The sequence below is a fragment of the Pongo pygmaeus genome, chromosome 23 (assembly GCF_028885625.2).
Source record: "Pongo pygmaeus isolate AG05252 chromosome 23, NHGRI_mPonPyg2-v2.0_pri, whole genome shotgun sequence".
Lineage (NCBI taxonomy): Eukaryota > Metazoa > Chordata > Mammalia > Primates > Hominidae > Pongo > Pongo pygmaeus.
The window spans coordinates 61,583,562-61,596,000 of NC_085931.1; the positions used below are offsets into that span (position 1 = coordinate 61,583,562).

General features: G+C 50.4%; 1 protein-coding gene across 48 annotated transcripts in view; it reads left to right on the forward strand.

Annotated features, from left to right (window-relative positions):
* The window catches only part of PPP6R2 (protein phosphatase 6 regulatory subunit 2), a 95,495-nt gene that overhangs the window by 56,817 nt on the left and 26,239 nt on the right, over positions 1 to 12,439 (forward strand). For 35 of the 48 annotated variants that reach the window (XR_010125841.1, XR_010125842.1, XM_054470502.2 and 32 more), the window contains 3 exons: positions 1,125 to 1,311; positions 8,901 to 9,038; positions 10,443 to 10,508. Coding sequence is in view for 46 of the 48 variants with exons in the window: in XM_054470502.2 (XP_054326477.1) it covers positions 1,125 to 1,311; positions 8,901 to 9,038; positions 10,443 to 10,508 (391 nt within the window). In the remaining 2 variants the exon portion in view is untranslated. Of the gene's footprint in view, positions 1 to 1,102; positions 1,312 to 8,900; positions 9,039 to 10,442; positions 10,509 to 12,439 lie in introns of all 48 variants that reach the window. The other 13 variants (XM_054470509.2, XM_063662711.1, XM_063662712.1 and 10 more) reach the window with 2 other exon arrangements.

Sequence of the window (12,439 nt, forward strand, 5' to 3'; positions counted from 1 at the left end):
GTCTCACGGCAACCTCTGCCTCCCGGGCTGAAGCCATCCTGCCACCTCAGCCTCCCACGTAGCTGGGACCACAGGCAGGCACGTGCCACCTCACCTGGCTAATTTTTCTTTCTTTCTTCTTTTTTTTTTTTTTGGAGAGACGGAGTTTCACCATGTTGCCCAGGCTAGTCTCCCACTCCTGAGCTCAAGAGTGATCCACCTGCCTCGGCCTCCCAAAGTACTGGGATTATAGGTGTGAGCCACCGTGTCCGTCCTTACCTGCACGTTCAGATGAGAAAACCCAGACACAGAGAGGACAGGTCAGTTGCTGGTGTCAGGACAGACCTGTTCTGAGACAGCCATTCGTACAGGACGCTCCCACTGGGTGGGCCCTGTGCTCCTCCCCAGCATTCCCAGAGGCAGGGTCGCGCACCAGGCCTTGCTATGGGGGCTGCTGTTGAGGGCTGCATCCTGGGCTGTGGCCTGTCCTGGGGTGATGGCCATGACCCACCTGTGTCTATCAGGTGCAAAAGAGGGTGCAAAGTACGTTATTCACAGGTGTTGGTATTTCTTAGTCATAACGTTCTTGCGTAGTGCCTCATCCCTCACATGCTTCCTGAGTGGCTGATGGGTGTTTCCCCCGTCTAGGGATGGAGTGGTCTATGTTTGTTGATGAAAGGGGCATGGCTTAGAAGGAGAGGAGAGGCTCAGTGGAGGGGAAGATGGAAATGGCCACAGATGTGGCCTCATGGAAACAGTGTGGTTAGGCTGGAGGTGAGAGACCTGGCAGGCGAGTGCGAAGGCCTGGAGAGAGGTGAGAGGCTTGGCAGGCGAGCGTAAAGGCCTGGAGAGAGGAAAAGCCAGAAGACTGAGAAAGGTTATTTGAAGAATGGGAGTAGGGTCAGAAAATGTCGGATATCAGCGTATAGGGCATAAGGAGCATAGAAGGTATGTTAAAAAACTGAACTTCTAGTAGTCAGAAATACCAGCTGGTCACAGGTAGTCACGTTTTTATTCTGTTCTGAGGTCTGTAGTGTTTGTTTTACCACGTTGGTCTGCTTCCTAAGAAGCAGACTATGTAAGCAGCTTCCTAAGAGTTGGAGAAGTCTAATTTCACCTCCAGTGCTTGGACTGTGCCCTTTTAGATATCCAAACACAGCCTGTGAGCTTCTGACTTGTGATGTGCCGCAGATCAGCGACCGCCTCGGTGGGGATGAGAGCCTGCTGAGCCTCCTGTATGACTTCCTGGACCATGAGCCACCCCTCAATCCTCTGCTCGCCAGTTTTTTCAGCAAGACCATTGGCAATCTCATTGCAAGAAAAACCGAACAGGTAAATCACGTGCAAAGCCCCTGTGATTTGGGGCACCATCATGGTGGATGCTGACGTGTCCTGCTGTGGGCCTGGCTGTGCAACTCATCCTCAGGCTGTGGGAACAGCATTTGTGACTCTTCTGCGCAACACATGTGGAGCAGTGTGTGGGTTTTGCCAGTCTGGGAGCTGGAATTTGAAAGAGTGTTTCTGGCTGGGTGCGGTGGCTCATGCCTGTAATCCCAGCACTTTGGGAGGCCGAGCTGGGCAGATCACTTGAGGTCAGGAGTTCAAGACCAGCCTGGCCAACATGACAAAACCCTGTCTCTACTAAAAATACAAAAATTAGCCAAGCATGATGGTGCGCACCTGTAATCCCAGCTACTTGGGAAGCTGAGGCAGGAGAATCGCTTGAACCTGGGAGGCAGAGGTTGCAGTGAGCTGAGATCGTACCATTGCACTCCAGACTGGGCAACAGAGTGAGACTCTGTCTCAAAAAAAAAAAGAAGGAGTGTTTCTTATAGCTGGCTCTGGAATAAGCAGCACTTCTCACCATCCCTGGGAGCTGCACAGGGCCCCAAAGTAGGCCATCTTGTGCTGTCACTGACCAGGTGGAGGTGTGAGGTCCTGGGGCATCATGGCAGGACCTTGGACATCCACCTTCTCAGGTCTGCAGCTTCATCTGTATGGGTGGCATGTCTGTCTGTCCAGAGCATTTATTCTTTCAAAACAAAGGTAATTTCTAGCATTAGACTTCTGCAAAAGCAGTTAGTGAATTCATCTCAGCCAGCTATAGCGGGGTCTTCCTGGAGTCCATCCTTGCTCCTGCCTTACATGTGACCTGACCCTGGCTTCTGCCCCTCCAGGCTGTGGACACACAGGTAGAGAGGCGTGGTGGCCCCTGTGCCTGCACCCCACGGTCCGTCTTGGCCAGTCTTCTTTCCTGTGTCATGCCCCACCCGCCCATCCCCGACAGGAGTATTTTAAAACAAATTCCAGACACCAGATTATTTCTTATGTAAATATTTCAGTGTGTATGTACATTTATTTATTTTTGAGACAGGGTCTCACTATGCCCAGGCTGGAGTCCACTGGCTCCATCACAGCCCACTGCAGTCTCAACCTGGTCAAGCTCAGGTGATCCTCCCACCTCGGCCTCCTGAGTAGCTGGGACTACAGGCACGTACCACCACACCTGGCTAGTTTTTTAAATATTTTTTGTAGAGATGGGGTTTCCCCATGTTACCCAGGCTGGTTTCAAACTCTTGGGCTCAAGTGATCTGCCTGCCCAGGCCTCCCAGAGACCTGGGACTACAGGTGTGAGCCACGATGCCCAGCTATGTATCTCTAAAATAAAGACGTCTTTCTTTTAAATATAATCAGAATTTCATGATCACACTCCAAAAATATTAACCGTAATTGTTTCATACCATCAAACATTCAGTCAGGGCACAAACCAGCATCTTATATCTGCTTTGAGCTCTGAGAAAGCGCGGCCCCACGAAGGCTGCGGCTCCCTTGACAACATTCAGCATGCGTGTGAGTGTTCAGTGGAATGCCGTCTTCCCTTGCGCCGTAAATCTGAGAGCTGCAAGGGCCGCCAGGGGACTGCCTCACCTCAGCTCCTTCTGAATGGGAGTGGGAATGGAGGCAGCGGGGAGCTGTGGTGTGGGCTGGGGGGTTGTCGTGGCTGTGAGGTGGCAGTAGAAGTTGTAAACCCTTTACTGCCTGGCCCTGGCAGCCCAGTGACTAGATGCATGTATCTTATCATTTGCCATGACCTGATCTTATTCCCCTGCCACTTTCAGATATTTTCTTTATAATTTTACTGCTTCATATAATATTTTTCTTCCATTCTCTTACCCAGTACTGAAGGCATTAAAGTAATATGAGCTGAACTGTTAAAAATTTCTTCTGTTGGCTGGGCGCGGTGGCTCACACCTGTAATCCCAGCACTTTGGGAGGCCGAGGCGAGTGGATCACCTGAGGTCAGGAGTTCGAGACCAGCCTGACCAACGTGGAGAAACCCCATCTCTACTAAAAATACAAAATTAGTCGGGCGTGGTGGCACATGCCTGTAATCCCAGCTACTCAGGAGGCTGAGGCAGGAGAGTCGCTTGAACCCAGGAGGCAGAGGTTGCAGTGAGCTGAGATTGCGCCATTGCACTCTAGCCTGGGCAACAAGAGCGAAACTTTCCATCACCCAGCAGCTGGCTTGTTCTCAGGGCCAGCTGTGAGGCAGGGATGCTTTGAGCCTTCGTCCTGTGTTTCCTGAAACTGTGGGAGTAGCCTAAAGGTGGGGCTTCGGTGAAATGACCGTCCGCATTTTCCCCGCCCTTCATTATGAATTCTTTCAAATGTCTACAAATTAGAGAAAATATTTCATGAACCCCCATGTCTCCGTCACTCAGATTCCACATCATCTGTGCATGGCTAATCACATTTCTTCTGTATCTCTTTATTTGTTTTTCTTCAAGATTGTTTTTATGATTCTTTGCCTTTTGATGATGATGATGATGATTATTATTTTTTTGAGGCAGAGTCTTGCTCTGTTGCCAGGCTGAAGTGCAGTGGTGGCAATCTCAGCTCACCACAACCTCTGCCTCCCGGGTTCCAGCGATTCTTCTGCCTCAGCCTGCCCAGTAGCCAGGTCTGCAGGCGTGCACCCCTATGCCCAACTAATTTTTGTATTTTTAGTAGAGACAGGGTTTCACCATGTTGGCCAGGATGGTTTCAATCTCTTGACCTCGTGATCCGCCCACCTTGGCCTCCCAAAGTGTTGGGATTACAGGTGTGAGCCCCTGAGCCCGGCCGATGATGATGATGATGATGATGATGATTTTTGAGACGGAGTTTTGCTTTGTTGCCAAGGCTGGAGTGCGGTGGCGTGACCTCGGCTCATTGCAGCCTCTGCCTACGGGATTCAAGCAATTCTCCTGCCTCAGTCTCCCAAGTAGCTGGGATTACAGGTGCCCGCCACCACACTGGGGTAATTTTTATATTTTTTAGTAGAGACAGAGTTTCACCATGTTGGCCAGGCTGGTCCCAAACTCCTGACCTCAGGTGATCCGCCTGCTTCAGCTTCCCAAAGTGCTGGGATTACAGGTGTGAGCCACTGCACACCTATTTTGTTTTTTGTTTTTATTTTTTTCTTTTCTATTTTTTAATTTTTACTTTCTTTTTTTTATTGTTTTAGAATAAGCAGATTTTAGAATGAGTTTGTCACTTTCTACATTCTCCCTCTCCATACCCTGCCCCCCAAAAATAAACCTACTGAAATTTTGATGAGGTTTGCATTGGCTGTCGTTGGGTCTGGCAAACTGTGGTCCACAGGCCAAAAGCAGCCATCACTGATTGTGTGAGTGAGGTCTTACTGTAGCACAGCCACTTCCGTTTCTGTGCACGCTGCCCGGGGCTCCTTTCACGCCACAGCAGCACAGCTGGTAGCTCAGGCTACTATGATTTCTCAGAAATACACTGCACTTCTCTGTATGGCAGTCTTGAGCATCTTTCACTAGATTTATTCTTAGGTATTTGATATCTTTGTATTATTCTAAGTGGTGTCTTTTTTTTTTTTTTTTTTGAGACGGAGTCTTGCTCTGTCATCCAGGCTGGAGTGCAATGGCGCAATCTGGGCTCACTGCAACCTCCACCTCCTGGGTTCAAGCGATCTCGTGGATTCTCGTGCCTCAGCCTCCCGCCCGGGGGATAGAGTGAGATTCTGTCTCCAAAAAAAGAAAAAAGAACCTCTATTTTTTTCAAGCCCATAATGATCAAGGTATCATATTCACATACATCAATATTCTAGTTGTGATATTATACTGGTGTTTTAGAAAATGTCACCATTGGAGGAAACATGTCAAAGCATACAAGGATTTTGTTTTTGTTTTCGTTTGAGACAAAGTCTCCCTTTTGTCTCCTAGGCTGGAGTGCAGGGGCACAATCTCAGCTGACTGCAACCTCCACCCCGGGTTCATGTGATTCTCCTGCCTCCCGAGTAGCCGGGATTACAGGTGCCTGCCCCCATGACCGGCTAATTTTTGTATTTTTAGTAGAGATGGGGTTTCACCATGTTGGCCAGGTGGTCTTAAACTCCTGACCTCAGGTGATCCACCTGCCTTGGCCTCCCAAAGTGCTGGGATTACAGGCGTGAGCCCCCACACCCGGCCTTTAAATGGTATCTTTTTAATTGAAATTTTGATTGAGATTACTGTATTTACAAGAGGTTGTATGAAATAATATGAAGAAAATCCTTGGCCGGGAGCAGTGGCTCACTCCACCCAACACTCTGGGAAGCTGAGGTGAGTGGATCGCTTGAGCCCATGAGTTTGAGAGCAGCCTGGCCAACATGCCGAAACCCCGTCTCTACTAAAAATATAAAAATTAGCTGGGTGTAGTGGCACACGCCTGTAATCCCAGCTACTTGGTGGGGCTGAGACAGGAGAATCACTTGAACCTGAAGGTGGAGGTTGCAATGAGCTGAGATCGGGCCACTGCACTCCAGCCTAGGTAACAGAGCGAGACTCTGTCTCCCAAAAAAAAGAAAAAAAAGGTCAGGCATGGTGGCTCACACCTGTAATCCCAGCATTTTGGGAGGCCAAGGCAAGCGGATTACCTGAGGTCAGGAGTTTGAGACCAGCCTGGCCCAACATGGTGAAACCCTGTCTCTACTAAAAATACAAAAATTAGCTGGGCGTGGTGGCAGGCACCCGTAATCACAGCTACTCAGGAGGCTGACAGGAGAATCACTTGAACCCAAGGGTGGAGGTTGCAGTGAGCCGAGATTGTGACTCTGCACTCCAGCCTGGGCGACAAAGGGGAGACTTTGTCTCAAACAAAAACAAGGCCTGGCACAGTGGCTCACGCCTGTAATCCCAGCACTTTGGGAGGCCGAGGTGGGCAGATCACAAGGTCAGGAGATCGAGACCATCCTGGCTAACACGGTGAAACCCCGTCTCTACTAAAAATACAAAAAATTGGCTGGACGTGGTGGTGGGTGCCTGTAGTCCCAGCTACTCAGGAGGCTGAGGCAGGAGAATGGCATGAACCCAGGAGGCGGAGCTTGCAGTGAGCTGAGATCGCGCCACTGCACTCCAGCCTGGGCGACAGAGCGAGACTCTGTCTCAAAAAAACAAACAAAAATCCTTGTATGCTTTGACATGTTTCCTCCAATGGTGACATTTTCTAAAATACTAGTAGAATATCACAACTAGAATATTGATGTGAATGTGTGAATATGATCCGTCGATCATTACGGGCTCAAAAAAAATAGAGGTTCTTTTTTCTTTTTTTGGAGATAGAATCTCACTCTATCCTCCAGGCTGGAGTGCAGTGGTGCGATCTCGGCTCACTGCAACCTCTGCCTCCTGGGTTCAAGCAATTCTCGCCTCAGCCTCCCAAGTAGCTGGGATTACAGGCACCCACCACCACGTCTTGCTAATTTTTATATTTTTAGTAGAGACCATGTTGGCCAGGCTGGTCTTGAACTCCTGAGATCAAGTGATCCGCCTGCCTTGACCTCCCTCAAGTGCCAGGATTACAGGCATGAGCCACCACGCCCAGCCTGGGGTTATTTTTTCTTAAATGTTTGGAAGAATTTATTAGGCCATTAAACCTTCTCTGTAGAGAGAGCCTATTAATTATAGAGTTTGTGGGGTTTTAGTATGTTCTGGAACTATTCTGATTTTTGTTTCTTGTCAGTTTAGATAAGTCTTTTTTTTTTTTTTTTTTTTTTAAGACGGAGTCTTGCTCTGTCACCCAGGCTGGAGTGCAGTGGCGTGATCTCGGCTCACTGCAAGCTCCGCCTCCCGGGTTCATGGTATTCTCCTGCCTCAGCCTCCCGAGTAGCTGGGATTACACGGGCCCACCACCATGCCTGGCTAATTTTTTTTGTATTTTTAGTAGAGACGGTGTTTCACCATGTTAGCCAGGATGGTCTTGATCTCCTAACCTCAGGTGATCCACCCGCCTCAGCCTCCCAAAGTATTGGGATTACAGGCGTGAGCCACCGTGCCTGGCCTAGATAAGTACTTTTTTTTTTTTTTTTTTTTTTTTGAGACGGAGTTTTGCTCTTGTTGCCCAGGCTGGAGTGTAATGGTGCGATCTTGGCTCACCGCAACCTCCGCCTCCCAGGTTCAAGCAATTCTCCTGCCTCAGCCTCCCGAGTAGCTGGGATTGCAGGCATGCACCACCACGCCTGGCTAATTTTGTATTTTTAGTAGAGACGGGGTTTTCTCCATGTTGAGGCTGGTCTCGAACTCCTGACCTCAGGTGATCCACCCGCCCCGGCCTCCCAAAGTGCTGGGATTACAGGCGTGAGCCACCGCACCTGGCCAGATAAGTACTTTTTACAAGGAAATTTCTTTTCTAAATTTACAAAAACTGGCATAAAATTGTTTCTATTAAATTCTCGTAATATACCAGGTGTGGTGGCTCCTGCTTATTATTACAGCATTTTGGGAGGCTGAGGTGGGAGAATCACTTGAGCTCAGAAGGTGGAGGCTGCAGTGAGTTGTGATCGCACTACTGCACTCCAGCCTGGGGGACAGAGTGAGACCTTGTCTCAAAAAAAAAAAAAAAAAAACTACAAACCTCTCATAATAGTTTTTATTTCTGTAGGATCTTTAGCGATGTCCCTTGTTTCATTCTTAATATTGTTATTTGTACCTTCTGTTTTGTCCTTCGTCTTTCTAGAAGTTTAATCATCCTTTTCGAAGAGCCATCCTCCTCTCCTCCTCCCCTACCCCCTCCTCCCCCTCCTCTTCCTTCTTCTCCTTCTCTTTTCCCACCACTCCTTTTCCTACTCTCCCTCCTCATCACAGCACTGGGGAGTGAGGCTGAGGCCCTGCAGCCAGGTGGGCCTTCTTTGTGTTCCCATTGTTTCCAGTGGAGGGCTGGGTCTACCCCAGCCACCAGCCCAGTAGCCTGGACATAGCAGACACTTATCTCTGTAGGCTGAGTTGAGCTCAATTTGCAGCGAGCCCAGCCTTCACCTCTCCACTGTTACCTTGGATCCGCTGTCTGAGCAGCCCACTGCGTCTGTGATGGGCGCTGTGCCCGCCCGTGGCCTCTACACCTTGTTGGCACTGGTCATCAGCCAGCCAAAGGATGCCTCTTTTTCTTTTCTAAAATCTCAGTCTTCTTTCCCCTTCAACCACTCACAGGTTTTGGTCAGCAGCTGGCATATTGTGCACTCTGTGCTCCCTGGGTGTGTGTTCTAGGCCTGGGGCTGCCAGTGATGGCCATCAGCTCAGCTCAGCTCTGTCTACACCATTCGTTTCTGTTGGAAAAACCCGAACCAGTAGGTATTGGATGGCAGCTGCTCACGGCAGCCTGTGCTGCCCCCACCTGGGACAGCTGTGTCCTGTCGGTGCGGAGCCACAGGGGTCCCTGTGCAGTGGCCTCCCCTTGCCCAGGCCCTCACATACACCACTGCCTGGTAGGACTCTGCCTGTCGCTTGAGGGGGCTTTCTTACAATCTTGTCTGGGTCTTTCCGTTATTTCTGCTTAATATAATTAATAGTTCAACTTTCCCATGAGAGTTTTTGGAGGAGGTGTCTCAAGGTTGTCAGGGTCGGCCCTGCCTGCGTCTCAGGTGTGTGTGATTGCAGGTGATTATATTTTTGAAGAAGAAGGACAAGTTCATCAGCCTGGTGTTGAAGCACATTGGCACCTCAGCGCTTATGGACCTGCTGCTGCGCCTGGTCAGCTGTGTGGAGCCAGCCGGGCTCCGGCAGGAAGTCCTGCACGTGAGTCCGGGAGTACCCCCAGTTCCCGAGGGCAGGGGTGCTGCAGGAAGCCAGCTGGTTAAGTGCAGGAGCTCAGAGCACCAGGGTACCCGGCCCCCATCTCTCCATCTAGCGTGCACTTCTCCTTGGGGCTGTTAGGGGTTCTTGTCAAGGATTGTGGCCTGTACCTTTTCTACTGTCCCGACTCAACTCGCTCAGAAGCACAGAGCAGAGAGGTCCCTTCTTCCCACAGTCTCCAGCCTCCTGCTCTGTGAAGAGGCTGAAATGGACTTTCCCTGCCTGCCTCCTTTTCCCCTGCCAGCACCCACCCCCGTGGCTTAGAGCAGGAGGTCAGTGAGGTGCTGGCCTTGCGTCCAGGCCTGTGCCTGCCAGGAGTGCCCCGGTGGACAGCAGTTCCCTGCAGAGCCCCGCTGTTTACCCTGGAGTGTGGATGCGTCTGTTCTGATGGTGTTTAGTCAGTGAGAACAGGTGCTACAGTTCCCGAAAAGAGGAGGATGTCCCCCTCAGAGAAGCCCAGGAAATCCGTGCTGACAAACTTCTGCTCACTGTTCGGCCAGCTTTGTTTGTGGTGAGGTTTAAAATAGAGTAGAGTAAACTATAAGGCCCTCTGCCTGTTTCCCAGCTCCTGGAATCAGGACTCATCCAGATGGTCACTCTCACTCTTAGGTTAGTAATGCTTCCTCAGGGAGCAGCTTCTCACCAGGAATGACTGACCGTCACCAACCTTTACACAGTGGACACAGGATCAATACTAGCTGTGGTCATAGCCGTTAGTGGGAAGCCTGCAGAACTCTACGTCAGGCAGCCTTTTAGCTGCTTTTCTTGATTCACTTCACAAAGTAGCCATGGGGGGACAGGTCATCCCATTTTTGGATAAGGAATTTAGGCACAAGGCGCAGCAGTGCGTTGGGGGAGCCAGGTGTGGCCCAGGCCTGCCAGACCCCGACACTCACACTGGGCCCCCGTTGCCCTTGAGCTTTACCCCACAGTGTTCCTGTGGCCTCTCCAGGGTGGATTTCCTCTTCCTCATCCTGGGAAGGCCCCAGTGCTGCAGGGAACAGCTGAGGCTTCTCTGGCTTCAGCATCCAGCGGGGCTCCTGAGCTATAGCTCATGTGGCTCATTTGCACCCTGGTCCTTAAGAGAGAAGTCCTGAAGACAGAGGTTACATATGCACCATTAGGACAGAGGGATGGTGGTCACCCTTGATCATCTTTTGAGCCACTCCCAGAACCTCCCAGAACTCAGTCATCGTGTGTTATTTGTGTTCTTTCTGGGTCTGGGATGTGTCAGGCAAAGAGCCTATATTCTAGAAAACGGGTGCAGTGCTGCACCAAAGGGGAAAGGTTCCTGCTGTTTACTTAGACTTGAGCAGCGACACTGAAAGGCCTCTTTTTCTCTTTCAGTGGCTGAATGAAGAGAAGGTCATCCAGAGGCTTGTGGAGTTGATCCATCCAAGCCAGGATGAAGATGTGAGTGTGCTGCTTACCGAGCTTCGTGCATCAGCCCAGGCCTGTGCTGCCAGGTCACCCACTGCTGCGGGCCAGGGGGTGAGGGAGGGCAAGTCATCCCTTTCCTAAGATGAGGATCGGTTAGGTACTTTTCTTTCTTTAATCAAGCACTGACTTCTAGGCTGGATTTTTGTTTGTTTGTTTTTTTGAGATGGAGTTTCGCTCTTGTTGCCCGGGCTGGAGTGCAGTGGCGCGATCTCAGCTCACCACAACCTCCGCCTCTCGGGTTCAAGCAATTCTCCTGCTCACCCAGTCGGGTGAGCCACCACACCCAGCCTCTAGGCTGTTTTCTTGTTGTTGTTGAAATAGAGATGAGGTCTCACTACATTGCTCAGGCTGGTCTCAAAAACCTGGCCTCAAGTGATCCTCCTACCTCAGCCTCCTAAAGTGCTATGGTTACAGGAGTGAGCCACCATGCCTGGCCCAGGCTTTTTTTTCTTAACTGAAAAATAATCTATGTGTATTATAAAAACAATTCTAGGACAGGCGCGGTGGCTCATGCCTGTAATCCCAGCACTTTGGGAGGCTGAGGCGGGCCGATCACTTGAGGTCAGGAGTTTTGAGACCAGCCTGGCCAACATGGCGAAACCCTGTCTCTACTAAAAATTAGCGAAGTGTGGTGTTAGGTGCCTGTAATCCCAGCCACTCAGGAGGCCGAGGCACAAGAATCACTTGAACCCAGGAAGGGGAGCTTGCAGTGAGCCGGGATCACACCACTGTGCTCCAGCCTGGGCGACAGCAAGATTCTGTCTCAACAAACAAACAAACCAAAGAACAATTCTAATAGAATTGTATTAGTCGTCTGTGACTGAATAGCAAATTACCCTGAAACGTAGGTGCTTATGGCAAGTATTTTTACCTGTAGCAGTATCAGTTTCTGCGGACAGGCGTCTGAATGTGGTTTAGTGGCTCTTCTGCTCAGTCAAAGTGCAGTCATCTCAGAGCTCCACTGGGGTAGAGGCCAGCTTCATGGTCACAGATGGCTTGGCAGCATCCAGTTCCTCAGGGCTGTGGGCCGAGGCCGCCCTCAGCATTGCACCACGTGGGCCTCTCCACAGGGCAGCACACAACGTAGAGCTGAGCTTTCCCCTCACTCTTACTGTATTTGGCTCTTTAGACCTGGGTGGCTGGGTCCAGCCCACACTAAAAGAGATGGGGGCTATAGGGGCATGAACTCCAGGAGGGGATTGCTAGGGGCCCCTAGAAGCCACCCACCCTGGAAGCACCTAAGGTGACAATGGGGCTCCCTGTGGTGATCCCTGTTGAGAGTTTGGGGTATATCCCAGTGAGCCTTTTCCTAGCATTACACATATCGATTTATACATACAACCACGTGTCCTCGGCAGATTGGAAAACAGTGGTGCTGACTCGTGTCTGAGGCCTTCACCACTGCCTGGCCAACCACCCTACTTTGTTCTCCGTCAGCCCACAGGGCTGATCAGACAGACGGGGAAGCCACGTTGGCATCTGTAGGAAGCAAGAAGGCCGCGCTGCCTGAGAACCGGAGCCCACCCATGCATGTGGGTGTCGTGGGCTGATGGCCTGTCCTGGGTCCCAAAGGCAGACCTCAGAGCTAATCTGGCTGCTTTCTTTTCTCCCTAAATACTCCTGTGAGTGTTTGCTTTCCCTCAGTCTTCCCACAGCATGTGAACCAATGCTGCAGGGAGTCGGGTTGTTTCTTTCTTAATCACGTTTGTCTTACCTACAGAACAGCCTCTACATTGTCAGCAGGGGCACGTTCCCATCAGGGATTGCGTGTTAATGTTTCCCTAAAAAAGTTGAGTCCTCTGTTTTCTTGGTAGCAACTTCCCTATTTTCATTAGCTTACAGGACTCATTCTGAATAATAGCAGCTACTTATTACCACATTTAAAATACAGTATCAGTAACATG